This window comes from Rhinatrema bivittatum, chromosome 16 (genome assembly GCF_901001135.1).
Source record: "Rhinatrema bivittatum chromosome 16, aRhiBiv1.1, whole genome shotgun sequence".
Classification (NCBI taxonomy): Eukaryota; Metazoa; Chordata; class Amphibia; order Gymnophiona; family Rhinatrematidae; genus Rhinatrema; species Rhinatrema bivittatum.
This window is the reverse complement of record NC_042630.1, coordinates 8,478,242-8,503,171: the sequence shown is the minus strand read 5'-3', so window position 1 is coordinate 8,503,171 and position 24,930 is coordinate 8,478,242. Positions and strand designations below refer to the sequence as shown.

The following is a 24,930-nucleotide window of genomic DNA, read 5'->3' as shown; positions in this document are numbered from 1 at the left end:
TGTGCCTCACCTGCAGGGTAAGGATGCAGCGCTTGCTAACATTGACGCGGTAGCAAAGTGTGAATAGGTTTCATGTGGAAAAAGTATCCATCCAAGGATTTATAAAGATTTAAATGCATGGAGTTAGGATTTCTTTTAAAATAGTTACTGATGGGAAGGTGTTTATTCACAAATTTCAGGATCACTTTGTACAGCCAGCTCTAGGGGTAGGAGTGGGATAGGGGGATCAGTTAGATAACAGATTGGATACAGCTTTAACCATCCAATTTGGGTATTAAAAGTAAATTTAAAATATAAAAAAAGTACCTTATGACACTGTAATCCAACTCGTGAATGATGTGCTCTCAGGGACAACTGAAGTATGACTGTGAGTTGTTTGTATGAATATTGGCAGCAGGTTTCATGCGCTAAGGAATGATTCTTGCTGGCACAGAAGGCTGAACCTGACAGATCGAAGTTGCCTGGCACCTTAAGTCCCTACTACAGAATATTAATGTTATTCCTGTTCTACTTACATCTCCCTCATTTCATTCATTCTCGTGTCTCTTGTGTTTCTCTTTAGGTGTAATTTCATGAAGTGGAATAAATGGCGGTCAGGAATGAAAGTAGAGTCACGGAATTCATCCTTCTAGGACTTTCCAACACTCCAGAGCTAGAGATAGTATTCTTTGTGGTGTTTCTAATTGTCTACCTGTTCACCATAGCTGGGAATCTTCTCATCATGGCAGCCATACATACGCACTCAAAGCTGCACTCTCCAATGTACTACTTCCTCAGCAACCTGTCCTTCTTAGACTTATGCCATTCAACAGTCATTATCCCCAAAGCCATTATTAACTTCCTTTCGGAGAGCAAAGCCATCTCTTTCCAGGATTGCTTTGCTCAGGTGTTTTGCCTGCATTTCTTTGGGGGAGCAGAAGCCTTTAATCTGACCTTAATGGCTTATGACCGCTACGTTGCCATCTGCAATCCTCTGCGTTATACCGCCATCATGAGCAGAAGAACCTGTCTCCTTTTGATAAACTCTACGTGGGTAGCCGGTTTCGTTCATTCCCTCTCTCAAACATTACTTACACTTCAGTTACCCTTCTGTGGTCCCAATGAGATAAATCACTTCTTTTGCGACGTCCATCCGGTATCGGCGTTGGCTTGCTCCAGTGTATTCATTAATGAAATCTTGGTTATGGCCAACAGTGGAATGATCGTTGTGATTTGTTTCTTGGTGGTGTTCATATCTTACATCTACATCATCTTTACCATTTTAAAGATTCGCTCAGCTGAGGGAAGGCAGAAAGCTTTCTCTACCTGTGCCTCCCACCTAATGGTAGTCACGTTATTTTTTGGCCCCTGTATCTTCATTTACATGAGACCCTCGGTGGCATTTTCCGCGGACAAAACGGTCTCCGTCTTTTACACACTTTTCACCCCTTCGTTAAATCCCATCATATACACTATGAGAAACGAGGAAGTGAAAAAAGCCATGAGGAGACTGAGAGGTAGGAAAACCTCTCTTCCAGAGATGCACATAAAATAACGTATTGAGTTCCAAATAAAGTCACCATCGTGTAAAGCATCTTCTCTCACTGATTGGGCTGAGTACTGGGGTCCAATGAGCCCTCATTTTTTGACAGACTGTGTCTTCAAAATTTTTCTTTTTGTGCAACTTTTAATAAGCCAGGTTCAAATGTGTGCGCTATGATCCTGTATAGTGCAAATGTGGGGATATCTTCTGCATGCTATGTTCGCTGTGTGTGTGGGTTCATGACTTCTGTCCTTGCAGGCACATATAAAGCTTAGAGGGAACAGTGATGGTGCTTGGTCAGGGAGAGGGGATTAGTGTTCGATCTTGAATCTGATATATAAATTTCTGGTGATTTTTTTCTCTTTGATTTCTTTTTAAAACAGGATTTCCTTTCAAAGATATAACAGACTTGAGTGAATAAGCTGATCGTTGAACCAAACTGGGAATTACATATTTTGTTTCATGCATCATAGAATGCAGGAAGTCTGATTTATGCGAATATGTGCTTAGTATACTCTTTTTTTTTGTTTTTTGGAGATTTAAGAGCATATTTTGTCCCTAAAAGAAATTAAATATCTATTAAGCAAACAAAATGTGTTATCCCATGTAAATTTTTGTCATTTTCCAATCTTTAAGAAAGCTCAAGTTATGTAATGCATTACAGTGTAAATATGGCATGGTCATCATAATTTCATAACCCTTAAACAAATATGCCTTTAATTTCAGTCTCTGGATGTGAGAATTTACCTTTACTATTACTGGACCATGGTTTCTCCTCATCCTTATGTAAATCCTACTGCTACCAGTACCACTTTTTACTCTCTCTGACTGCTTCCTAAGCACCATCTCCCTCCTATTCATTTTTTTCTAAAGTTGGCCTCTTGGTTACTTTTGTATAATATTTAATCTAATACTTTGAACATTTGTGCATTTTGTCCTACCTATAAATGAAAATATCCTGTTTTATTGACATTTAGGTTTGATCAGCAATCCAAAAAAGAATGTGTGACTATTTTAGAGTAACTAATAGCACAAACGTTATGCTTGACAAATGATTACTAATTTTACGCTAATGAATAAATAACATGTTTTTCTCTCTGAAGATGTGAATTTGTTTCTTTCTGTGCTTTTGCTTCCTTCAAAATTGTGAATGATGATTTTTTTTTATTTCAAAGGAAGCTTTCAAAAGGTGATTAAATGATAAATTAACAGAGCGTTCAAGAGATCACAGAAAATATTATTTGTAGGATATAAGCATCACCTTTCTCAAAGCAAATCATTTGTGCTCTTATTGAAAAATAAAAAAAAAATTCTAGAAGAATTTGTAGTTTCCCTCTTAAAACATGAACTCAATTTGCTACTTTTAGTTAAAAGTAAAGGAGAGCAAACCCTAAGACACCAAAAGTCTCTCTCTCCCTTCTCATGTGCAGTTCTTTTTGGTGCATTATCAGCTGAGAGTTGTCTCTTATGAGGAGAATGGGTAAACATAACAAGAATGCTTAACCTGTAGACAAAAAGGAACTGAGTGTGAGGGGAATAGGATCAGGACAGGTTGTAAAATCTCTCTCCTAAACACACAGATATACAAACACACTCTTCACACTTTTATTCATCATCCCAGTGATTCTTCATATCCAGCCCCCAACAGTGTTCAATCCCCCCCAGCCATTCTTAACCCACATGTGCTCAGTAAGCTCTGGCGGGTGAATGACAACTGAAGGTTAAACACTGTTGGGTTTTGTGGATGGAGGGTAGAGAGAGTGGCCCCCTTTCTCCTCCTCTTCTCTGCTATGGTGATCCTGTTTTTTCTATCTCAAGCAAGCTCCTTCCTCTGATTTCTCCAGTGATACTCATCTCCCCCCATGTGGTCCTAGAGCCTCCATGTCTCACACCCAATCCATAGTGGTTATTGATCCCCCCCCCATCTCTCTCCTTCCCCAAAGATCAATAATTCCCCTTCTTGGAAAATTATCCTTTCCAGCAACTGCAATATCACTCTCCATTTTGACAGGGGGTATGGAGGGGAATTTGATACAAAGGCCCAGACTTTTATAGTCTGGGGTACTGATATGCAGACATAAGGGGAAAAGCACAGAACTGCTTCTACAGCCAAGTCCAAAAGCAAAGCTAGTCAGCATTGCTACAATTTTCTGGAAGACTCCTCACCCTCTAAAAATGTTGCTAGCAGTAATGTTTTATGGGTGCTTAGTTTTTTTATTGTAAATAGTTCTACCCTTATCATAAGAATTGGGGGTAACTGAATGGAGCATCCTTAAGAGAAACCTGAGGTGACCTACACGGTGTGGTAGATATTACCATGAGAAGCTTGCTGGGCAGACTGGATGAACCATTTGGTCCTTTTCTGCCATCATTACTATGTTACTTTGTTACTATGAAAATCACCTGGACCAGATGATATACATTCCAGAGTGCTAAAAGAACTGAGAAATTAAATTTCAGGCCTGCTATTGGAAATTTGTAAACTGTCATTAACATTGTAGTACCTGAAGACTGGAGGGTTGCCAATGTAATGCCAATTTTTAAAAAGGGATCAAGTGGTGAGCCAGAAACTACAGAACAGTGAGTCTGATGTCTGTGCCAAACAAAATGGTAGAAACTATGTTAAAGAATGAAATTGCTGAAGATATAGATAGGCATGGTTTAATGGGACAAAATCAAAATGGATTTAGTCCAGGGAAGACTTGTCTCACCAATTTGCTACATTTTTTTGAGAGCATAAATAAACATGTGGATAAAGGTAAGCCAGTTGATATAGTATAATCTGCATTTCCAGAAAGCATTTAACAAAGTCTCTCATGAGAGACTTCTTACGAAATTAAAAAAAACCCAAACATGGAATGGGGCAGTGTCCTATTGTGGATTGGGAACTGGTTAAAAGATAGAAAACAGAGTGTAAGGCTGAATGGTAAATTTTCCCAATGGAGAAAGGTGAATAGTGGAGAGCACCAGGGATCTGTTCTGGGACCAATGCTTTTTAATATATTCATAAATGACCTGGAAATGGGAACAATAAGTGAGGTGATCAAATCTGCCAATGACATAAAATTATTCAAAGTTATTAAATCACATTAAGATTGTGAGAAATTGCAAGAGGACTTTGCAAAACTGGGAGACTGCGCATGCAAATGGAAAATGAAATTTAATGTGGACAAGTGCAAAGTGATGCACTTAGGGAAGAGTAACCTAAATTATAGCTGTTTAATGAAAGATTTCACATTAGGAATCACCATTCAAAAAAGGATCTAGATAGAAATCATTTGCTCAGTTTGCAGCAGCAGCAACAGCTAAGAAAGCAAATAGAATGCTAGGGATTATTAGGAAAAGACTGGAGAATAAAACAGAGAATATCATAATGCCTCTGTATTGCTCCAAGGTGATATGGATGCACTGAACAAACTCATGATAATGTTAATTTTGTACTGCTGATAAAATGTCATACCAAACTGATTAGCTTAACTTAAACAAATAGCTTATTGTACTTTACTGTTACCGTACTATGATGGCACATGATTAATTTGTAATCTATACCACTCATAATTTTATCGTGCCTATATGTAAACCGTTGTGATGGTTTCCAACTTAACGACGGTATAAAAGAGTTTTGAAATAAAAATAAAATAAATTTCTGGTCATCACATTTAAAAAAAGATATAGCAGAATTAGTGACCAAAATGATAAAGGGGATGGAATGGCTCCCCTATGAGGAAAGGCTAAAGAGGTTAGGATTCCAGCTTGAAGAAGAGATGGCTGAAGGGAGATATGATAGAGGCTTATAAAATAATGAGTGGAATGGAATGGAATGGGGAAACATTAATCAGTTGTTTACAGTTTCAAAAAGTACAAAGACCAGGGGACACAAAATGAAGTTACTGGGTAATACATTTAAAACTAATAAGAGAAAATATTGTTTTACTCAATGCATAATTAAACTCTGGAATGTGTTGCCAGAGGATGTGGTGAAAGCTATTATTGTAGCTGCCTTTAAAACCAGTTTGGATAAGTTCCTGGAGGAAAAGTCCATAAACCATTATTTAGGTGGAGTTGCAGATATCTACTGCTTATTCTTGGGATAAGCTGCTTGGAATCTCTCTACCCCTTGGGATCCTGCCAGGTACTTGTGACCTGGATTTGGACACCTTTGGAATCAGGATACTGGGCTTGATGGACCCTTGGTCTGTCCTGGTATGGCAAGTCTTATGTTCCTTTGTTAAGCAGCTATTTTATTATTTCACTGTGATATCTAGATGTAAAGGTCAAGAAATAATTTTGTAGTTGATGATTTTTTTTATATTGGACAAACAATACATTTGCCATTAGCTTTCGAGAGCTATGTGCCTTTCATTGGGTCAAAGCATTGACTTGATCTCTCTTCTAGGATGTGGTATTGTACATATAAACAATAATGTTTCTCAAAAACAAGGAAATTAATTGTTAATTTAAGAATTCATTACTCGTTTGTCCTAGTAATAAATTATTACTAGTACACCAGATGTCACAGCTATTACACATCTGTTTAATTATTTTAATAAGAACATAAGAACATTCCATACCGGGTCAGACCAAGGGTCCATCAAGCCCAGCATCCTGCTTCCAACAGTGGCCAATCCAGGCCACAAGAACCTGGCAAGTACCCAAAAACTAAGTCTATTCCATGTTACCGTTGCTAGTAATAGCGGTGGTTATTATCTAAGTCAACTTAATTAATAGCAGGTAATGGACTTCTCCTCAAAGAACTTATCCAATCCTTTTTTAAACACAGCTATACTAACTGCACTAACCACATCTTCTGGCAACAAATTCCAGAGTTTAATTGTGCGTTGAGTGAAAAAGAATTTTCACTGATTAGTTTTAAATGTGCCATATGCTAACTTCATTGAGTGCCCCCTAGTCTTTCTATTATCTGAAAGAGTAAAAAACCGATTCACATAAGGTTCTAGACCTCTCATGATTTTAAACACCTCTATCATATCGCCCCTCAGCTGTCTCTTCTCCAAGCTGAAAAGTCCTAACCTCTTTAGTCTTTCCTCATAGGAGAACTGTTCCATTCCCCTTATCATTTTGATTGCCCTTCTCTGTACCTTATTCATCGCAATTATATCTTTTTTGAGATGCGGCGACCAGAATTGTACACAATATTCAAGGTGCGGTCTCACCATGGAGCGATACAGAGGCATTATGACATTTTCCGTTTTATTCCCCATTCCCTTTCTAATAATTCCCAGCATTCTGTTTGCTTTTTTGACTGCCGCAGCACACTGAACCGACGATTTCAATGTTATCCACTATGATGCCTAGATCTTATGTTCTTATGTTCTTATGATCTCTTTCTTGGGTAGTAGCTTCTAATATGGAACCTAACATTGTGTAACTATAGCATGGGTTATTTTTCCCTATATGCCTCACCTTGCACTTATCCACATTATCCACATTAAATTTCATCTGCCATTTTGATGCCCAATTTTCCAGCCTCACAAGGTCTTCCTGCAATTTATCACAATCTGCTTGTGATTTAACTACTCTGAACAGTTTTTGTATCATCCGCAAATTTGATTAACTCACTTGTCGTATTTCTTTTCAGATCATTTATAAATATATTGAAAAGTAGGGGAATGAAACTAGGAAAAGCCTATGCAGATTGGGGTACATTTTCAAAGGGTTATGTGCGTAACCCCCAAAAACCTACCCTGCACACGCCAAACCTATTTTGCATAGGCTCGGCAGCGCGTGCAAGCCCCGGGACGTGCGTTTGTCCTGGGGCTTTCCAAAATGGGCAGTCTGGGGGTGGTCCCGAGTGCTCTGGCACAGCGGTTGTGCCGGGGCATGGCAAGTTACATCTGCCTTGGGCAGGCGTAATTCCTGAAAGAAAGGTAGAGGGGGATTTAGTTAGGGCTGGGGGGTGGGTTAGATAGGGGAAGGGGGGGAAAGGTAGGGGGGGATTGAAAAAAAATTTCCCTCCAAGGCCGCTCCAATTTCGGAGCGGCCTTGGATGGAATGGGGAAAGCCATCGGGGCTCCTCTTGGGCTCGGCGCACGCAAGGGGTGCACAAGTGTGCACCCCCTTGCGTGCGCCGACCCCAGATTTTATAACATGCGCACAGCAGTGTGCGCATGTTATAAAATTGGGTGTACATTTGTGCGTGCTGGGTAGCGCGCACAAATGTACCCCACGCACGTAACATTTAAAATCTGCCCCATTATGCAGTAGTGGTAAGATTAAGGACAAAAATATTTCAAGTAGTTCATGTAAATGCATCTTAATGTGTACCCCATATAAGAACATAAGAAAATAAGAAATTGCCATGCTGGGTCAGAGCAAGGGTCCATCAAGCCCAGCATCCTGTTTCCAACAGAGACCAAACCAGGCCATAAGAACCTGGCAAGTACCCAAAAACTAAATAGATCCCACACTATTGATGCAATTAATAGCAGTGGCTATTCCCTAAGTCAACTTGATTAATAGCCATTAATGGACTTCTCCTCCAAGAACTTATCCAAACCTTTTTTGAACCCAGCTACACTAACTGCACCAATCACATCCTCAGGCAACAAATTCCAGAGCTTGATAGAATTTTTTAAGAAATACTGCGTGCTTTGAGGTGCTTTACTTGCTGTGTTTTCCTTCAAAGGCACCACTTATTTTGTGAATGAAAACATTACATCCAGTAGAGGGCGCCCAAAATCTTTGCCAGAAAAACTAGTAGTTCCATTTAGCCAGCCTGGGGGTTATATATACCGACTCATCCTGTGATATCGCTGTTTCTTCCTCTGAGAAAATTACTTAATGCTACTAAAAAAATGGACTTTATTCCTAAAAAGAAATAATTGGATTGGATTTAGTGAAAGTAGTCTCATTAGAAAATCTCTGCCTTTCATACCTACTTTATCTTTTTTTTTCTAGTTCCTTTGCCCTTCCTCTTTTTACCTCCTTTTTTTTTCCTTTTATCTTCTGTCATTTGCCTGTATGTGTGAGAAAGGGACATCAGTGGAATTAAGATAACTAGAACACACATTTGTTTACAAACCAAGAAGGAACACTTACAACAACTTGAGAACAAGAGAGAGAACAAAACACCAAACTGTTTTAGGAGCTAGAAACAGAGAAAGCTGGGACATTTCCTTTGATGTAAAAGACAGAATTTATCATTTTATGGATCCCACTGTGCACGAACAGGAGCTGTGATATCACAAAGTTTTACTCATACTTCCCTTCTCCGCCCTCACCTCCTTGAATGTAAATGCAGAATTTGAATCCACGCCCCCTGATTTTTAAAAAGGTTTAAGGTTGTTTGCTGCTTCTGTGTTTAACTCGTAACTGAACCATTCGTCTGTTAGAATGGGTAGAATAATCAGACTATGGATGATCTGGGGGATCTGTGGGATATTAGGTAAATAAAATACTGATCAATGAATTTCCTTTGGGTTAGTATTAAAGAAATGCTGTGATTTGTTTTTGAATAAATATCGATGTCTTGAAAATAATAGGGTTAGGGGATTCATTTGTCAGGATTGATATGCTTTTGGTTCAGAATATTAAATGACTCAGTAACAGAAACACTTGTTAGGATCTTAATTATGATTTTGTAGTATTTACTGGTAGTCTCTTTACACAATGTATTTTAATTGTATGCACAAGTGTTAGCAAATAATTTGGGATGTCTGAGATGCGCTCCCGGTGTTTGGACTGTTTCACTGTTGGATAAAAAGCTGTGTTTTCCACGCCACGGACGCTTCAGTGGGCTTCTTTGTAAGAATACAGACATTTCATAGTTTCTATCTTGTTGCAGACGTCCTGGCTCAGACCGAAGTGTTCCAGTCTGGGAACATAATCACAGTGAAAGAAGGAGATGCTGCCCAGCTTTCATGCACCTACAAAGCTGTGGGTTTTAATGGTATACATTGGTACAGGCAATTCCCTGGCGATACCTTGCAGTTTATTTCATTTCAAGCACTAGATGGACCAGGGAATTCAAAGGCTGGAGGCTTCAAATCCTTCTTGAACACCACGGGAAAAGAAAGTCGTCTTCATCTGGAAAGGACTCAATTAACAGACACTGCTAAATATTACTGTGCTCTGAGTGACACAGCGATTGGAAGGACTTCCTCTGCTTAACAAAAACCTACCTGCTTTCCTAATGCTCTCAGGCCTCTAAAAGTAATTTTATAAATATACAATGTTTCAGTTTATAGCCTTTACTTTTATGCTCACAAGTTACTGTAAAGCAACTAGTTGATGGTGCAACATTTCCCATTGACACTTTGCACACACATCAAAAGTCACCTGGTTTTACTCTCATCTTCTGTGAATATCGTGCATGAGAGGTAGGAGGGGAAAAAAGGAGATTTATCTAAATCTTTGTTGGGTTTAAAAACAGGTTTTTGAATGTGCTAACCCGGTGGAAGCAGTAATACCAATGTGTCAACTCACAAAAATAAATTATATTTTAATAATAGAGGAAGCAATGAAATCAGTTATTCATGACCTAATTACCAAGAAAATTTATTACAAGGATCAAAGAATTATACTGGCAGTATCTAAGCATAGCAGCTTAAATAGGGAACTTCCTTTTCAGTTTTTATTATATTTTCTTGGAAATGTATTGTTTATTGCAATAAGAACAAAAATGATATTTACCCAGAAAAAAGATAAATTCTTTTTTTTCCATTTATAAGTTCAAAGGAAATATAAAAAGAAAACTAAAAACAAGACGAAGACCTGAAGTATAAAGATAATAGAAGAAAATAATTTATCATGAATTTGGATCTATCTATCTATATTTAAATTCTAGTTGAGAAAGTGAGGTATGATTGCTGATGACGTTTTATGTCTTAAAGTGTGGTTCTGTCTCTGTGTGCCTTTTAAGTGACAATAAAAAATAGCACCAAAGGGCCTATGAGCTGATAGAGAATATTTGTCAGTCTAAACTACTTTCTAAAACAGGGTTCCAAATTCTTCAGCCCTGTATATTATAACGAGTCATAGCAGCAAATATCCTTTAGAGGGCATTCGCAGTGCTTTAGTCATCTCTAGTTCATATCCGGAAGCAGAAGCATCCACTGAACACAAACACACAGACAGATAGAGTTTGGTTTGCCTAGTTTGATTTTCAGTTTAGTGGCAATGCTGATCATCTGTAAAAAAAAAACAAAAACCCAATAGTTGGCTTTATATTGTGTGGATCACATGGAATACCTTTAGAAAGTTAATAAAATTATATTAGGACTTTTAAGGAATTTAAAAAGGTCCTGGTTCTATTTGAAAGTAGGATTTTTAAAATCTCAATCTTTTGAAAATGAGGATTCCCTTATGGATTTAGCAGGACATATGTTATAATTCTTTACTTCTATACAAAGAGGGTTTGTTTGACTAGAAACGTTCATATGAGGAAGCCATTGGACTATGTCTTCAGACTCGTTTTTCACAGCTGCAGAATATATTTATTGACAGGTCCACAAAGTCACTCCAATGTCCCAAAAGCTGCGGAGGTCAATGAAAAGAACAGAACACTTTCTTACCCCTCAGAGATGAAGGCCTACCTGGATTAATACATGTATCTGATATCTGTATAGCACCAAATCTACCTTTCTTGAGACACCGCTCCATTAGAATGAAATTAGAGAAATTCAGAAGGCATATGCATTCAACAGGTTGCAAGTTTAGCTAAAGATGTTCCCCATGGAGTAGTAGAATGCACCATATGTGTAAGGGAGTAAATGAAGGGAGGGTGGGAATTAATGAAACATGGATCACCATGGATTGCCATGGGGTTAGGGAGTGGCAAACCCTATAACACCATGGCCAATGAGAGACCTGGCATGGCCATCGTGAATGATATCCTGCCATAGCCTAAACACAGACAATGAGGAGGGAAAGCCAGCAATGACTTCCACCCAGGGTACCATTTGCCCTAGAGCTGGCCCTCAGGGGCAGTGGACCATGCAATTTACCCTCCCAGCTGGACCCTGTCACTCTCTGACTCCAATCAACCAAAGAGGAGGTGGAGGAGGTAGAGTTAATGCAGAGCCTCCAACGCATCTTCCTTTTTCCCTGCTAGGGCGTGAATGCCATGCTTTGAACTACCTGTTCAAATCATGAATCTTGGGCCCCGGAACGGGAGAAGGGAGGACACGCTAAGGACATTGCAGGGCTCCGTCCTCCTCCTCCTGTTTGGCCAATAGGAGCTTGTGATTAAGGGGGTCTGGAGGTGGAGTCAGGGAAAGTGAGCCGGGGATCACAAATTGGGGGAAAGAAAATGAACTGACAAGGGATTGGAGGTGGGGAGTGGACCAGGGGGAGTGAGTAAGTGAACTGGGGACGGGAAGGGGAATGAACCGGAATGAGTGAATCAGGGTGAATGGGATAGGGAGTGAACCAGGGAGAGTGAGGGATTGGAAGGGAGAAGTAAACCAGAGTAAGTGAGGAGTTCCTGAGGGAAACCAGGGTGACTAAAGAGTTCATGGGAGGGGAGGGAACCAGGCTAAGTGAAGGGATTGGATAGGGGAGGAAATAAAAGAGGGAGAGTGAGAGGATCAAAGGGGTTTTGGAAAAAAAGATAAAGGAAAGAGGGAATGGGGTGCAGTTTTACTGTCCCACATTTCAATTATGCATCTCCTACACGTCACAGTATTTCCCCATCCTTGGATGGGATTTTACTACTAGTCACTTATATTTATGTTTGCAAAGCTGTACCCTGCTGAGAACAAGCCATTCAGATTGGTGGGGTGGAAATGCTTTTAAATAAATATTTATTTCTATTTATGAATAACTTGTCTTACATCCTAATTGAGTTACAAACAAACACAAATAAAAAAACCCCACACATGTAATAAATTTACAGCAACATACTAGATAATAATCTGGTTTATCCAATATGGTCAGTTATTCTGTCCATGGTGCGGAGGATACATCCCAGCTGCCATTCACAAAGGTTGTCTACCTGCAAGACTGAGCCTGAAGTGAGTCTGCCTGAGCAGCAGTGTCACCAACCATGCATCTGCCCACGTGGAGGGAACTAGCAACTGATTTAATGTTGGGTTGAAGGGTATGATTCAAGTGACCCATCCTCACTGTGGGTGACAACACAGAAGTGGTCCCTGGTGGAGCAGGGGGACAAACTGTGCTGGGTCAAGCTGCAATAGGAGTAGAGAAGACTGTGTTGGATTTGAGCTTGGGAAGGGGGTCCAACCTACTGTACTTCAGTCCAGCTGGCATGGGGGTGGCACTGACTGTGTTGCGGTCAAGCTGCGGAGTGGAGGCAGACAGTGCTGAGGTTAGGCTGGGGAAGGAAGGGGCTAGACTGTGCAGGTGGCCACAGTTTGCTGGGCAGAGCTGAGGAGAGTGGATCCCAGTGTGCTATGGTCAAGGTTCAGATTGGGAAAGAAAATGCTGAGGCTGGGCCAGTGGGGGAGTGGTGGTCACTGTATCCTAGATCAGGTCAGTGAGGGGGTTCACAATGTGCATGGGTGGAGCAGGGGAAGGTGGGTCAGTGTGCTGGAGTTCGGCTGTGGAAGGGGTCAGATTGTGCAGATGCTGGACTGGTGAGAGGGGCATAAATTGCTGGGTCAGGCTGGTGAGGAGGAAAAGAGTGCAGGGGTTAGAGGGGGTCAGCATATGTGGGGGTGGGGGAGGGCAGAGTGTGCTGGGACTCAGCTGGTGAAGTGGGAGGGGATCCGAGTATCTTGGGAAGTGGTTCAGAGTGTGCTGGTCAGGGGCTGAGGAGAAGGGAAGGCAATGAATTCCAGAATTTAATTGTGCATTGAGTGAATGTTTTCTGATTTGTTTTAAATGTGCTACTTGCTAACTTCATGGAGTGCCCCCCTAATCCTTCTATTATTTGAAAGAGTAAACAACTGATTCACATCTGTCCATTCTTGTACTCTCATGATTTTATAGACATCTATCATATCCCCCCTCAGCCATCTCTTCTCCAAGCTCAACAGCCTTAATCTCTTTAGCCTTTCCTCATAAGTGAGCCATATCATTTTGGTCAACCTTCTCTGTAATATTTCCAGTGCAACTATATCATTTTTGAGATGTGGGGACCAGAATTGCATGCAGTACTTAAGTTATGGTCTCACCATGGTATTATGACATTCTCACCAGTTATTATGACATTCTCCATTTTATTTACTATTCCTTTCCTAATAATTTCTAACATTCTGTTTGCCTTTTTGTCCACTGCAGCACATTGAGCTGATGGCCTCAATGTATTGTCCATTAGGAAACTAACAGGATCATTTTTTATGCTGTGATGTGCCGGTATTGTACTCAATACCAGCCACATCGCAATTGTATTATTCTAATTAGGGGAAGGGGAGGAGTGAAGGTTGGGTTTGGGCGGAGTTATCTCCCGGCAGCGCTGCGGGCGATAATGTTTTTCATATTATTGTTGGTAGAAATAACTACACCATTTCCCATGGTGCTATGGGGGCAATAGTGTGCAGTGCAGCTGCATCACCGCAGGCCATACCACACCACCACGGTGCAGCCGGCTGCCCAGTATCGTCCCCCACCCCTAGGGGTTAGATTTTTTTCCTGGGTGGTAATCATATAACTACAGCATGGGTTACTTTCCCTTATGTGCATCACATTACACTTGTCCACATGAAATTTCATCTGCCATTTGGATGCCCAGTCTTCCAGTCTAACAAGGTCCTCCTGCAATTTGTCATAATCCGCTTGTGATTTAACAGTTCTGAATAATTTTGTGTCATCTACAAATTTGATTACCTCACTCATTATCTTCTTTCCAGATCATTTATAAATATATTAAAAAACACTGGTCCCAGTTCAGATCCCTAAGGCACTCCACTGTTTAACTTCTCCATTGAAAAAAATGATTATTTAATCCTACTCTCTGTTTCCTTTCTTTTAGCCAGTCTGAATCCACAAAAGTCATTACCTCCTATCCCATGAACTTTTTAATTTTCTTAGGAGTCTCTTATGGGGGATTTTGTCAAAAACCTCCTGAAAATTCAAATACACTAAATCTAGTGGCCCACCTTTATCCAAATGTTTATTAATCCCTTAAAAAAAAAATAGTAGATTTGTGAGTCAAGACTTCCCTTAGGTAAATTAATGCTGTCTGTGTCCGATTAAAAAATATGGGCCTGATTTTAAAAAGCATTTACTCGAGTAAAAACCAGGTTTACTGGAGTAAATTCACTTTACTTGAGTAAGTGGGTTTTTGAAAATTGCTACAATATATGCCATTGACTTGTCTATAGGATTTACTCACATAAGTGCACTTTACTTGAGTAAATGGCTTTTGAAAATTGCTACAATAGTAGCTACATTTACGCATGTAACTCCTTTTGAAAATTACCCCCAAACTATTTAAATGTTCTGTGATTTTGTTCTTTAGAATAGTTTCCATGATTTTTCCCAGCACTAAAATCAGGCCTACTTGTCTGTAGCTTCCTGGATCACTTCTAGAGCCTTTTTAAATTATTGGCCATGCTCCGGTGTTCCGGTACTGATAGGTTATAAATTACTAGTAATAGATCGGATATTTCATTTTTTAGTTCTTTCAGAACCCTGAGGCGTATACTTTCTGGCCTGGGTGATTCGCTACTCTTCAGTACATCAATCTGCTCTACTACAGCTTCCAGATTCACTACGATTTGGTTGAATTCATTTGAATCCTCACCCTTGAAAACCATTCCTGGAATAGGTATCTCCCCAACACCCTAGCGCCTCCTTGCTAAGGAGAGCCTGAGTGTGTCGGCCCTCTGCCGGTTAGGGAAACTGACGCCGAGTTTATCGGCGTCAGATTTCCTAAACATCTCACAGCCAGGGGTTCGGGAAATGGACGCTTCTCGATTGAGCATCCGTTTCCTGCGCACGACTGCCTGCACTTTTTTTTTTTATAATTTTTTTTTAAATTAAATTACTTTAGTTTTTCCTCCTACTTAATATTGCAATTTGAGCTATAAAATTCATGAGGAAAGACAAAACTTTCTTCAACATTCAGAAAAGTTTCAAAGTGTGGGGATTGTCATTTCTGTATTTTCTCCTCTCCAGACTTTTAATTTCCTGCCCATTACTATGTTGTCATCTGAAATTAAAATAAGCACATGTAAAGCGAGCACAGGTGGCCTTAGATTTCTTTCCTGCCCTTCTCTGTGAACAGTGGATTTCCCAAGAGTATAAAAGTGGAAAAAAAATAGTCTCCCTTTAATGATGCCCCTTGAGATTTAAGTGCACCAGGGAGTACATGAAATGCGGAAATCTGGTCAGAGTACTAAGTGCATGATGATGACATCACTGGTAGGGCAGCGATCACTAACCACTGCAACTCAAGCTCTCTGGGGCTTGGAAATCTTATGACATCCACCCTGGCTGCTGCCGATCTGTGCATTTTTCCTACACATTCATAATTTAATTACTTTTCAAAAATCCACTGGAAAAAATCTCTTTAAAGTGACAAGCTACACTAACTCATTTCATGTTAGGCTCAAAAAGGATTGGGTATTCTGACTGAAAACTCTTAAGGAGTTATTTGAATATCAAGGTCAAATATTAAAACTTTACTTTGCTTTAGGATTTTTTGAGTAAAATTTCAACAGGAGGGCTTCTAGTGTTAAAAAAAAATAATAGATGGCCTGCCACACCAGGGTTAGCTGTAAGCTATTCTGTTGCAAATCATACTTGAATTGCAAAATAAAATCAGTCAAAATTTAATTTGTCATGTCAGGTGCATCTGAGGTGAAAGAAAAAGTTCTATACAGGGAAACCAGGCTGGCTTTTCTTTTTGCTATTCTTTTAATCTTTCCTTGGGAAAATCCTTTCCGCTTGGCTTGTGTAAAGTGGCAAAATGAAATGTAATATTATGTAATATTATTCTTTATTTCTATGCCTCTTATCTCAAGGACCCTAAGCGGCTGACAAAGGAACATACATAAACAATTTTTAAACGATGTATAATCAAAACAAAAACTGTTTCTCTCTTTTAGATGGAGTTCATGAATCACTTCATTACTGGCACTTTTTCAGTCTCTATCTCTCTAGAAAATGTGTTTAGCAGGGCTGGATTAAGCCAGTGTCTGCCCATTGGCAATGAGGGCAGGGGACGTTATCCTCCCCTTCGTCCCTGTGGTGGGGAGGGGGAGGGTATTTATTTTTAAATGTATTTACATTCCTCTTTTTTTTTAGCATCTCAAAGTGGGATTACATTCAGGTACTGTCCCCAGAGGGTTCACAGTCCAACAGGGTCATTCTTTATTCTGCAATGTGCCGGTATAACGGGTGCTACAGCCTTATCGCGCAGGGTACCGGCTGCATCGCGGCAGTATTATTCTAATTAGGGGAAGGGGAGGAGTGGGGGTGGGGTTTGAGTAGAGTTATCGCCCGGCAGCGCTGCGGGCAATAACTACACCTTTTCCTGTGGCGCTATGGGGGTGATAGTGCACAAAACTGCACCACACTGCCCACTATCACCCTCCTGCCCCTTTATTTCACATCTCATTATTCTGCTATAAAGATAGCAGAACGATGACTCTAGGGGTTAGTTTGTATCTGAGGCAGTGGAAGTTGACATGATTTGCCCCAAGATCACAAGGAGCATCAGTGGGATTTGAACTCTGGTTTGTAACCTACCTCTCTAACCAATAGCCTGCTACTCCATTCCTTTATTTATTTCAAATAGTTCTATCCCTCACATAATAGATGACTGTGCTCAGAAAATTCCAAAATCGAATAATATTAACATCCAGATAGACAGACAGACAAAACTAATATATATAAACCGGTGTGAAGGTTTATACCAACATCGGTTTAGAAAAATTAGGAAACAAATAAATAAATAAATAAATAATATGTATTTCTAAAATATAAAAAAATCTCTAAAAACAACATAAATCATTGTACAGTGCACTTTAACATTTAAATTTAATTTAAAATTAATTTAATGCTTCCTTAAAAAGATGTGCTTTCAAAAGCTTTTGAAAATCTTTAAAATCAGAAAGAGTGCAAAGGTCTGAGGTTAAAGCATTCCAAAAAAACAGGACCTATGGCTGAAAAATGACTACTTAGAGTCATGGGCAAGTGAGGCTGTCTTACTGACGGTACAAATAACAGACCTTGAGTCACTGACTGAAGTGCCAAAGAGGGGACATGATGAATACATACATTTGATAAACTCAAAGGAGCAATGCCATAGACAGATTTGTGAACCAAGATTAAAATCTTCAATTTCACTCTTTGTTCAAAGGGAAGCCAGCGAGAAGCTCTTAATATGATCACTCTGAAATCCTGCCCAAATCCTCTGCCTGGGATGTAACCTTCACCTCATCTTTTAGTTGTGGTGCTGACTCCGATGGCAGTAGCACAGACCAAGAAAAAAAAATTAGTGCCCTTTCTCCCTAATGATCTGACCCCGTCAGCCACATGGGCTTTCTGTTACCAGGGAAGCCTGGACACGTGGCTCCGTCAATGTGAAAGGGCTATGGGAGGCCCCACACTGATTTTTCCTCATGTTCTGTGCTGCTGCAGCCATCACAGCTGGTACTGCAGGAGAGCAGAAGTGGTGGGACAGCAGCACACATAGGATTTAGACATTGACAGGGGTAATGGCGCTCCATCGCCTATAAAACTTTTGTACTGGAGGCAGTTGCCTATCTCGCCTATGCCTAAATCTGAGCTTGGTGCTTAGCCAGAAACTGACTGTCTGTCACTGGCTGGTGGAGGGCACATGCACACACTGATGAGCAAACAACTTCAGGTACCACAGGTTCAGAGGCAGGGAACTGTTGGGGTGCACATGCATAGAGACCAGCTGGCAAAAAGGGAAGGACAGACTGTGCTGTAGTCGGGTTCAGGGGTGGATTGCTCTATCGGGGGATCGGGCATCTGCCGGTGGGCCGGTCGCTCTAGTCATGTGGTCTGCTGAGTGCGGTCGCTCTAGTCATGTGGTCTGCTGAGTGCGGCTGTGACAGAGCCGTGCTCGGCAGACCACATGACTAGAGCGACCGGCCCACCGGCAGATGCCCGATCCCCCGATAGAGCAATCCGCCCCTGAACCCAACTACAGCACAGTCTGTCCTTCTCTTTTTGTCAGCTGGTCTCTATGCATGTGCACCCCAACTGCCTGCTCCTAATATAACCAATTCTACTGTAGGTAAAGAAATTAAGCGGAAGGATGTACAGGGGCAGGGACTGCCCAGGCAGCTCAAACTTGTTTTCATGGCAGAAGGTGGAGAAGGCTGGGAACAGGAACATTTTTTTTAAATTAGGGGTTAGTGGTTGGGGAAGGAGAACAGACTGTACTGGGATCCAGAATGTGCTGGGGGAGTACAAAGTGTTGGGGTTGGGTTGGGGAAGGGAGTCCTAAACTATGCTGGGGGTATGCTGGGTAGGAGGCTGCAGACTCTGTTGAGTCGAGCTGGGGTGGAAGTGGAGCAGACTTTGCTCTACATTTCTACCTGGCACAGAGTCTGCAAAGAAAGCTTCAGTGTTGTGACTGAGGATGCTTGGAGCAGGAAGCTGTGGGTGTGTGGATCTCAGAGGTTAGTCCCCGAGGACCCCAGAAGCAGCATAAATAGGTCAGCGTGTTGAGTACTGTGATCCTTAGAAGCCAGGACTATCAATCTTTCTGGGTTCCAGAGGCAAAGAATGGATTCTGTGACGGAGCCTTCACAGCTAAGGGAAAAGGAGCTGCGTTATCAGGCGGAATAATGAAAGCCTCACATCTCCTCGCCTATGTGTTCTACTTTATTTCCTCCTGAACCCTTTTCATTTCACCAGTACATGTCAGAGTTTGGTGAGAAGCAATATTTGGACTTATACTTGAGAAAGCAAAGAATGGTAAGTTCTTTTTGTTTTCTTTTACTTAGCAGATGGCTCGAATTTTGATTCCACTTTTACTTGCAAAATCAAACATAGACATAGTTTAGCTACTTTGTATAGGAGGGCGGGAAGTAAGGGGCAGAGAGGTCTTATCTGTAGGGGTTGGCCTGGAAAGGACTTGATTCAGCGGGTTCATATGGGCTAATGAATGTGTCTTGAACATATAGAAGGCCGAACATGACCGATCAAGATCATCTAGCACCTTAATACAGAATATTAGTTAAGGTGTTCTGTTTGCATCGTTATCATTTTTTTTAATTCTCCTGATTCCCACTTATGTTTCTGTTTAGGTATAATTTAATGAAATGGAATATATGGCAGTCAAGAATGAAAGCAGAGTCTCGGAATTCATCCTTCTAGGACTTTCCAACACTCCAGAGTTACAGATAGTATTCTTTGTGGTGTTTCTAATTGTCTACCTGTTAACCATAGCTGGGAATGTTCTCATCATGGTCACCATACATGTGAACTCAAATCTGCACTCTCCAATGTACTTCTTCCTCAGCAACCTGTCTTTTTTAGATTTAGGTCATTCAACAGTCACTATCCCCAAAGCCCTTGTTAACTCTCTCTCGCAGAGCAAAACCATCTCTTTCAACGAATGCATGGCTCAGTTGTTTTTCTTCCACTTCATTGGGGGTACAGAATGCTTTCACCTGAGTTTAATGGCTTATGACCGCTACGTTGCCATACGCAATCCTTTGCGTTATACCACAATCATGAGCAGAAGAGCATGTCTCTATTCAGTAGTCTCTACGTGGGTAGCTGGTTTCATTCATTCCCTAACTCAGACATTACTTACATTACAGTTACCTTTCTGTGGTCCCAAAGAGATAAACCATTTTTTTTGCGACGTCCACCCCTTATCTCTGTTGGCTTGCTCCAGCATCGATTTCAATGAAGCTGTGGCTATGGCCAATAATGGATCGATAACCCTGGGTTGTTTCTTGGTGGTATTCATTTCTTACATATATATCATCTCCACTATCTTAAAAATTCGTTCTGCAGAGGGAAGGCAGAAAGCTTTCTCTACCTGCGCCTCCCATCTCCTGGTAGTCACTCTATTTTTTGGCCCCTGTGTCTTCATTTACATGAGACCCTCGGTGACGTTTTCAGCAGATAAAACGGTCTCTGTGTTTTACACGTTCCTCACGCCTTTATTAAATCCCCTCATATACACCCTGAGAAACGAGGAGGTGAAAAAAGCCATGAGGAGGCTGAAAGGAAAGTCTCTTTTCCAGGGAGGCACCTAAACTCATTTCTTGTCTTGTAAATAAAGTCTGCATCGTGTAAACCACTTTCTCCCACTGACTGATTAATGTCCGTCCTTGACTCTACTGCGTAAAGCTCTGAAGATCTTTTCCCCTTGATTAACTTGTCTTCATAGGATTTCCTTTGAAAGGTACAGTAAACCTGAGTGAATTACCTGATCATTCACCCAAACTGGGAGCTATATCTCTTGCCACATGCCACACAGAATCCACAAATTCTGATTTTGCAAATATTATACCACTATTAGATATGACTTTTGTAAAGTTTTTTTCTTGATTCCTTAAAATCATTTTTGAGACTCAGGAGCCTTTTTTTTTCCTGAGAGACATTAAATATCTTTTGAGTAAATAAGCTGTTATTGTTCCATATTAACTTTTCTCATTTCCAGTATTTAAGCAATTTCCGGTTTTGTGTGGCATTATAGTGTAGATATGGCACCATCATCCCAGTTTGGTAACCCTTGAACAAATGTGTCTTTAATTTCATTCTCTGGATGTGAGACTTGACCTTTATTGGAACTTGATTTCCCTCCACCCTTAAGTGAATCCTACTCAGCCTCACAAACTCCCCTTATTCCTTCCTATTTATCAATTTCTAAAGCTGACCTCTTTGGTTTATTGCTTATAATGAATCCTTGACCTCGATTGTGTTATCAGCAGAGAACATTTTGTGGATTTTGTCCTACCCATAAACTAAAATCCTGTTTTATTGTCATTCAGTTTTGCTCAGCGATTTATAGAAAATATGCCAATTTGAGAACCTGATATCACAAACGTTATGCTTGGCAAATGATTGCTAATGCTACCTCAATGAATGAACAACCCGTTTTTCTCTCTGTAGATGTGTGAATGTTTTTTTCGGTGCTTTTGCAACCTTCAAAATTGTGAATGATTTTTTATTTTTATTTTATTTTAAAGGACACTTTCAAAAGGTGATTAAATGAGAATTTGATAGGGGAATCGCGAGACCCGAGAAACAACCCTCTCATATGCCGGTAGAAATACTTCCCTATTAGCTGTATTAGCGAAAAGATAGGCGTTATGAGGATGGGTAATCATAACAAGAACAACTTATTTTTTTCAGAGTTGAACTTTTGTTGCTTTGATAACTAGAAGGAGGCAGTCCAACGCTCTGAAATGTGAGAGGCAAAATCGCTCCACACACATATCATGCTTTTTATTCTCCTGGTTATTGATGCAGGTTTGGTGTGCGCTGATAATGTTTGTGGGTTTTATATTTTCCGAATTATGCATGTGTTTTATGTGACCCCGTCTGAACGCTGGATAGAGCGGGAACAAATTATTTTAAAAAAATAAATATTTGCGCTGCCTGGTTACAGCTTGGTAAATTGAGAAAATGATGACTTGGTATCAGCTGAGGTAAAGCTGACGCGCTGGGAGAGCTGCAGCAATATCCTTGCTTGAAGAATAAGGATGCGGACTTGCATTATTAGCGACATGGGACAAAGGAGGATTTTTGAAACCTTCACTATAAGAATTATCCCAATGCCCCCTGCATGGAATATACTGCATATGTGTTAAAGAAGTACTGCAGAATGGGACCGGCACATCAAACGGTGGTGTCGCAATAAAGAGCCTATGCAGATGTAAAGATACTGCAAAGTCTAACCTGAGTCGCTGAGTCTTTAAAAAGTCAGTGAATCACTCTAATGCCTTCTTGGAGTTAGGATGGGATTTATAAAACTGGGCCTCTTAAGTTTCTTAGCGTTTTTACCTTCCTCTGAATCACCACTAACATAGGGACCATCCTTTCAAAATGATTGGGTGCTAATCTATACACAAAATACACCTCCATGGACACAGCGAAGGAATTCTCTTAATATTGTGGTGCTCAAACACCCAGTGCGGCCACAAAGCTGACATCTGTGGCCACTAATAATTTTCACAAGGATATTTTGAAATTGGCTGAACGGTCAATGATATTGAACATAAGAACATAAGAACCTGCCATACTGGGTCAGACCAAGGGTCCATCAAGCCCAGCATCCTGTTTCCAACAGTGGCCGATCCAAGTCACAATGGGCCAGATTTTAAAACTTATGCGCGGGCATAGATTTGTTCGTGCAACCCGGCGTGAATAAATCTACGCCCAATTTTATAACATGCGCGCGCAGCCGGGGTCGGTGCGCACAAGGGGGGGTGCACACTTGTCCACCTTGCATGCACCGAGCCCAAGGGGAGCCCCGATGTCATTCCCTGTTCCCTCCAAGGCTGCTGTGAAATTGGAAGCGACCTTGGAGGGAACTTTTTTTGCGATCCCCCCCCACCTTTCCCTCCCTTCCCCTATCTAGCCCACCCCCCAGCCCTAACTAAATCCCCCCCCCTACCTTTTGTTTCCATAGCCTATGCTTGCTCCCTTCCCTCCTGCTGGGGCCTGAATGGTGCACTGTGAAGCTCTGACCCCAGCAGGGGAGAAGGGAGAAAGTTCCTTTCCAGGGACTGAACAGCATGGAACTACAAGGATCCTAGGAAAGGAAGAGAGAGATCACACCAGAGATCCTGTAAGGCCTCCATCCTTCTCTTGCTGCTCAGCCAATTAATGAGGGGGACTGGGGGTTGAGGGGTCAGGAAGAGAGTGAACCAGGTACGGCAACATGGGAAGAAGAGAAGAACCAACTGGGGATTGAGAGGTGAACCAGGGTAAGTAATGGAGTGAGAGTGTAAACTAGGGATTGGAAGTGGACGGATGGAAAGGGGATTAAATGGGGCTAAGATAGAGGTTTGTGGTTTGGGGAGAAGCAGTAAATCAGGGTGAAAGAGGGAAGTGAATCAGGGTGAGTGAGTGATTTGGGAGAGGGAAGTAATACTGGGTAAGTGATAAGTTCATGGGGGGGGGGGGGGGGGAACCAATATGACAGGGGATTATGGAAAGGGAGGGAACCAGGGTGAGGGAGGGGATTGGGTAGAGGGAGGTAATGAAAGAGGGAAGGTGAGTGGACCAAAGAGGCTTTGGAAGGGAGATCAGGGAAAGAGAGAATGGGAGTCTGATTCCACTACCCCACTTCTCAATTAGATGCGTCCTACAGCTCAGTACTTCCCATTCATTGGATGGGTTTTTACTACTAGTAAATTATATTTATACTAGCCGTTAAGCCCGTAACAACGGGCTACATTAAAAAAAAATTTTCGGTCCATTTCCTTTACCCTTCCCCTCATTCTCCTCCCTCCCACCTCATTCTCCCTGACCCTCTATTCTCCCCTGAACCTTTATTCTCCCTCCCCCCTCAGTCACTCCCTCCTCCCCCTTCCCTCAGTCACTCCCCCCTCCCCCCTCCCCTCCTCCCCTCAGTCACTCCCTCCTCCCCTCAGTCATCTCCCCTCCGGATGGCACAAATGGAAGATCTCCGGGGGAGGTCCCTCCCTCCCTCGCATGCGCGCGCCGCTACTGTGCTTTGCTGCCGCCGCTGCTACTGCTCCTTGCCGCCCGTCCCCCCTTGCTGCTGCTCCTCGCCGCCGCTGCCACTGCTCCTCGCCGCCGCTCCTGCTGCTCCTCCCAGCGCCATTTTTGTTATGGGCAAGTTTTGCCCGACATGCTCGCCCGCGCATGCGCGGTAGAGCTGCTCTCTGCTGTGCATTTGCGGCACGTCGGTCAAGCTTCATTTATCTAGTAGATGTGTAAAACATATCCTGCCGAGAACAAGCCATTCAATTCAGTAGGCTGAAAATTCTTTTAAATAAATATTCATTATTATTTATTTATTTAACATATTTATGACTCACATATCTAATATCCTAAGTGAGTTAAAAACAAACACAAATAAATATTTATTTATTTGACAGTTTTTATATACCCTAGTTTGGAGCAAGCCTTCACCACGGTTTACAGTGAAAAACAAGAGGATACATTGAACTGATTACATTATAAGGAGAATAACAGATGAAATTAACTGATTACATTATAACAGGTAATAACAAGGAAATAAACAGAGTCCTGGCGTCTAAGGATCACAGTACTCAACACGCTGACCTATTTATACTGGTTCTGGGGTCCCCGGGGAGCAGCCTCTGAGATCCACACACATGGCTTCCTGCTCCAAGCATCCTCAGTCACAACACTGAAGCTTTCTTTACAGACTCTGTGCCAGGTAGAAATGTAGAGCAAAGTCTGCTCCACTCCCACCCCAGCTTGACTCAACAGAGTCTGCAGCCTCCTGCCCAGCATACCCCCAGCATAGTTCAGGACTCCCTTCCCCAGCCAAGCCCAACACTTTGTACTCCCCAGCACATTCTGGATCCCAGTACGGTCTGTTCTCC

General features: G+C 41.5%; 2 protein-coding genes across 2 annotated transcripts; both read left to right on the top strand.

Moving 5' to 3' along the window:
- The first annotated feature begins 586 nt into the window (after nucleotides 1–586).
- LOC115078074 (olfactory receptor 1509-like) lies at nucleotides 587–1,534 on the top strand. The gene has a single exon (XM_029580695.1). The coding sequence runs from the start codon at nucleotides 587–589 to the stop codon at nucleotides 1,532–1,534; it is 948 nt and encodes a 315-aa protein (XP_029436555.1).
- A 17,688-nt stretch (nucleotides 1,535–19,222) lies between these two features.
- On the top strand, nucleotides 19,223–20,641 carry LOC115078063 (olfactory receptor 1509-like). Its single transcript, XM_029580673.1, has 2 exons — nucleotides 19,223–19,342; nucleotides 19,675–20,641. Exon 2 carries the CDS (start codon nucleotides 19,690–19,692, stop codon nucleotides 20,635–20,637), a length of 948 nt encoding a protein of 315 aa, XP_029436533.1. The 5' UTR covers nucleotides 19,223–19,342; nucleotides 19,675–19,689; the 3' UTR covers nucleotides 20,638–20,641.
- The last annotated feature ends 4,289 nt before the right edge of the window (nucleotides 20,642–24,930 follow it).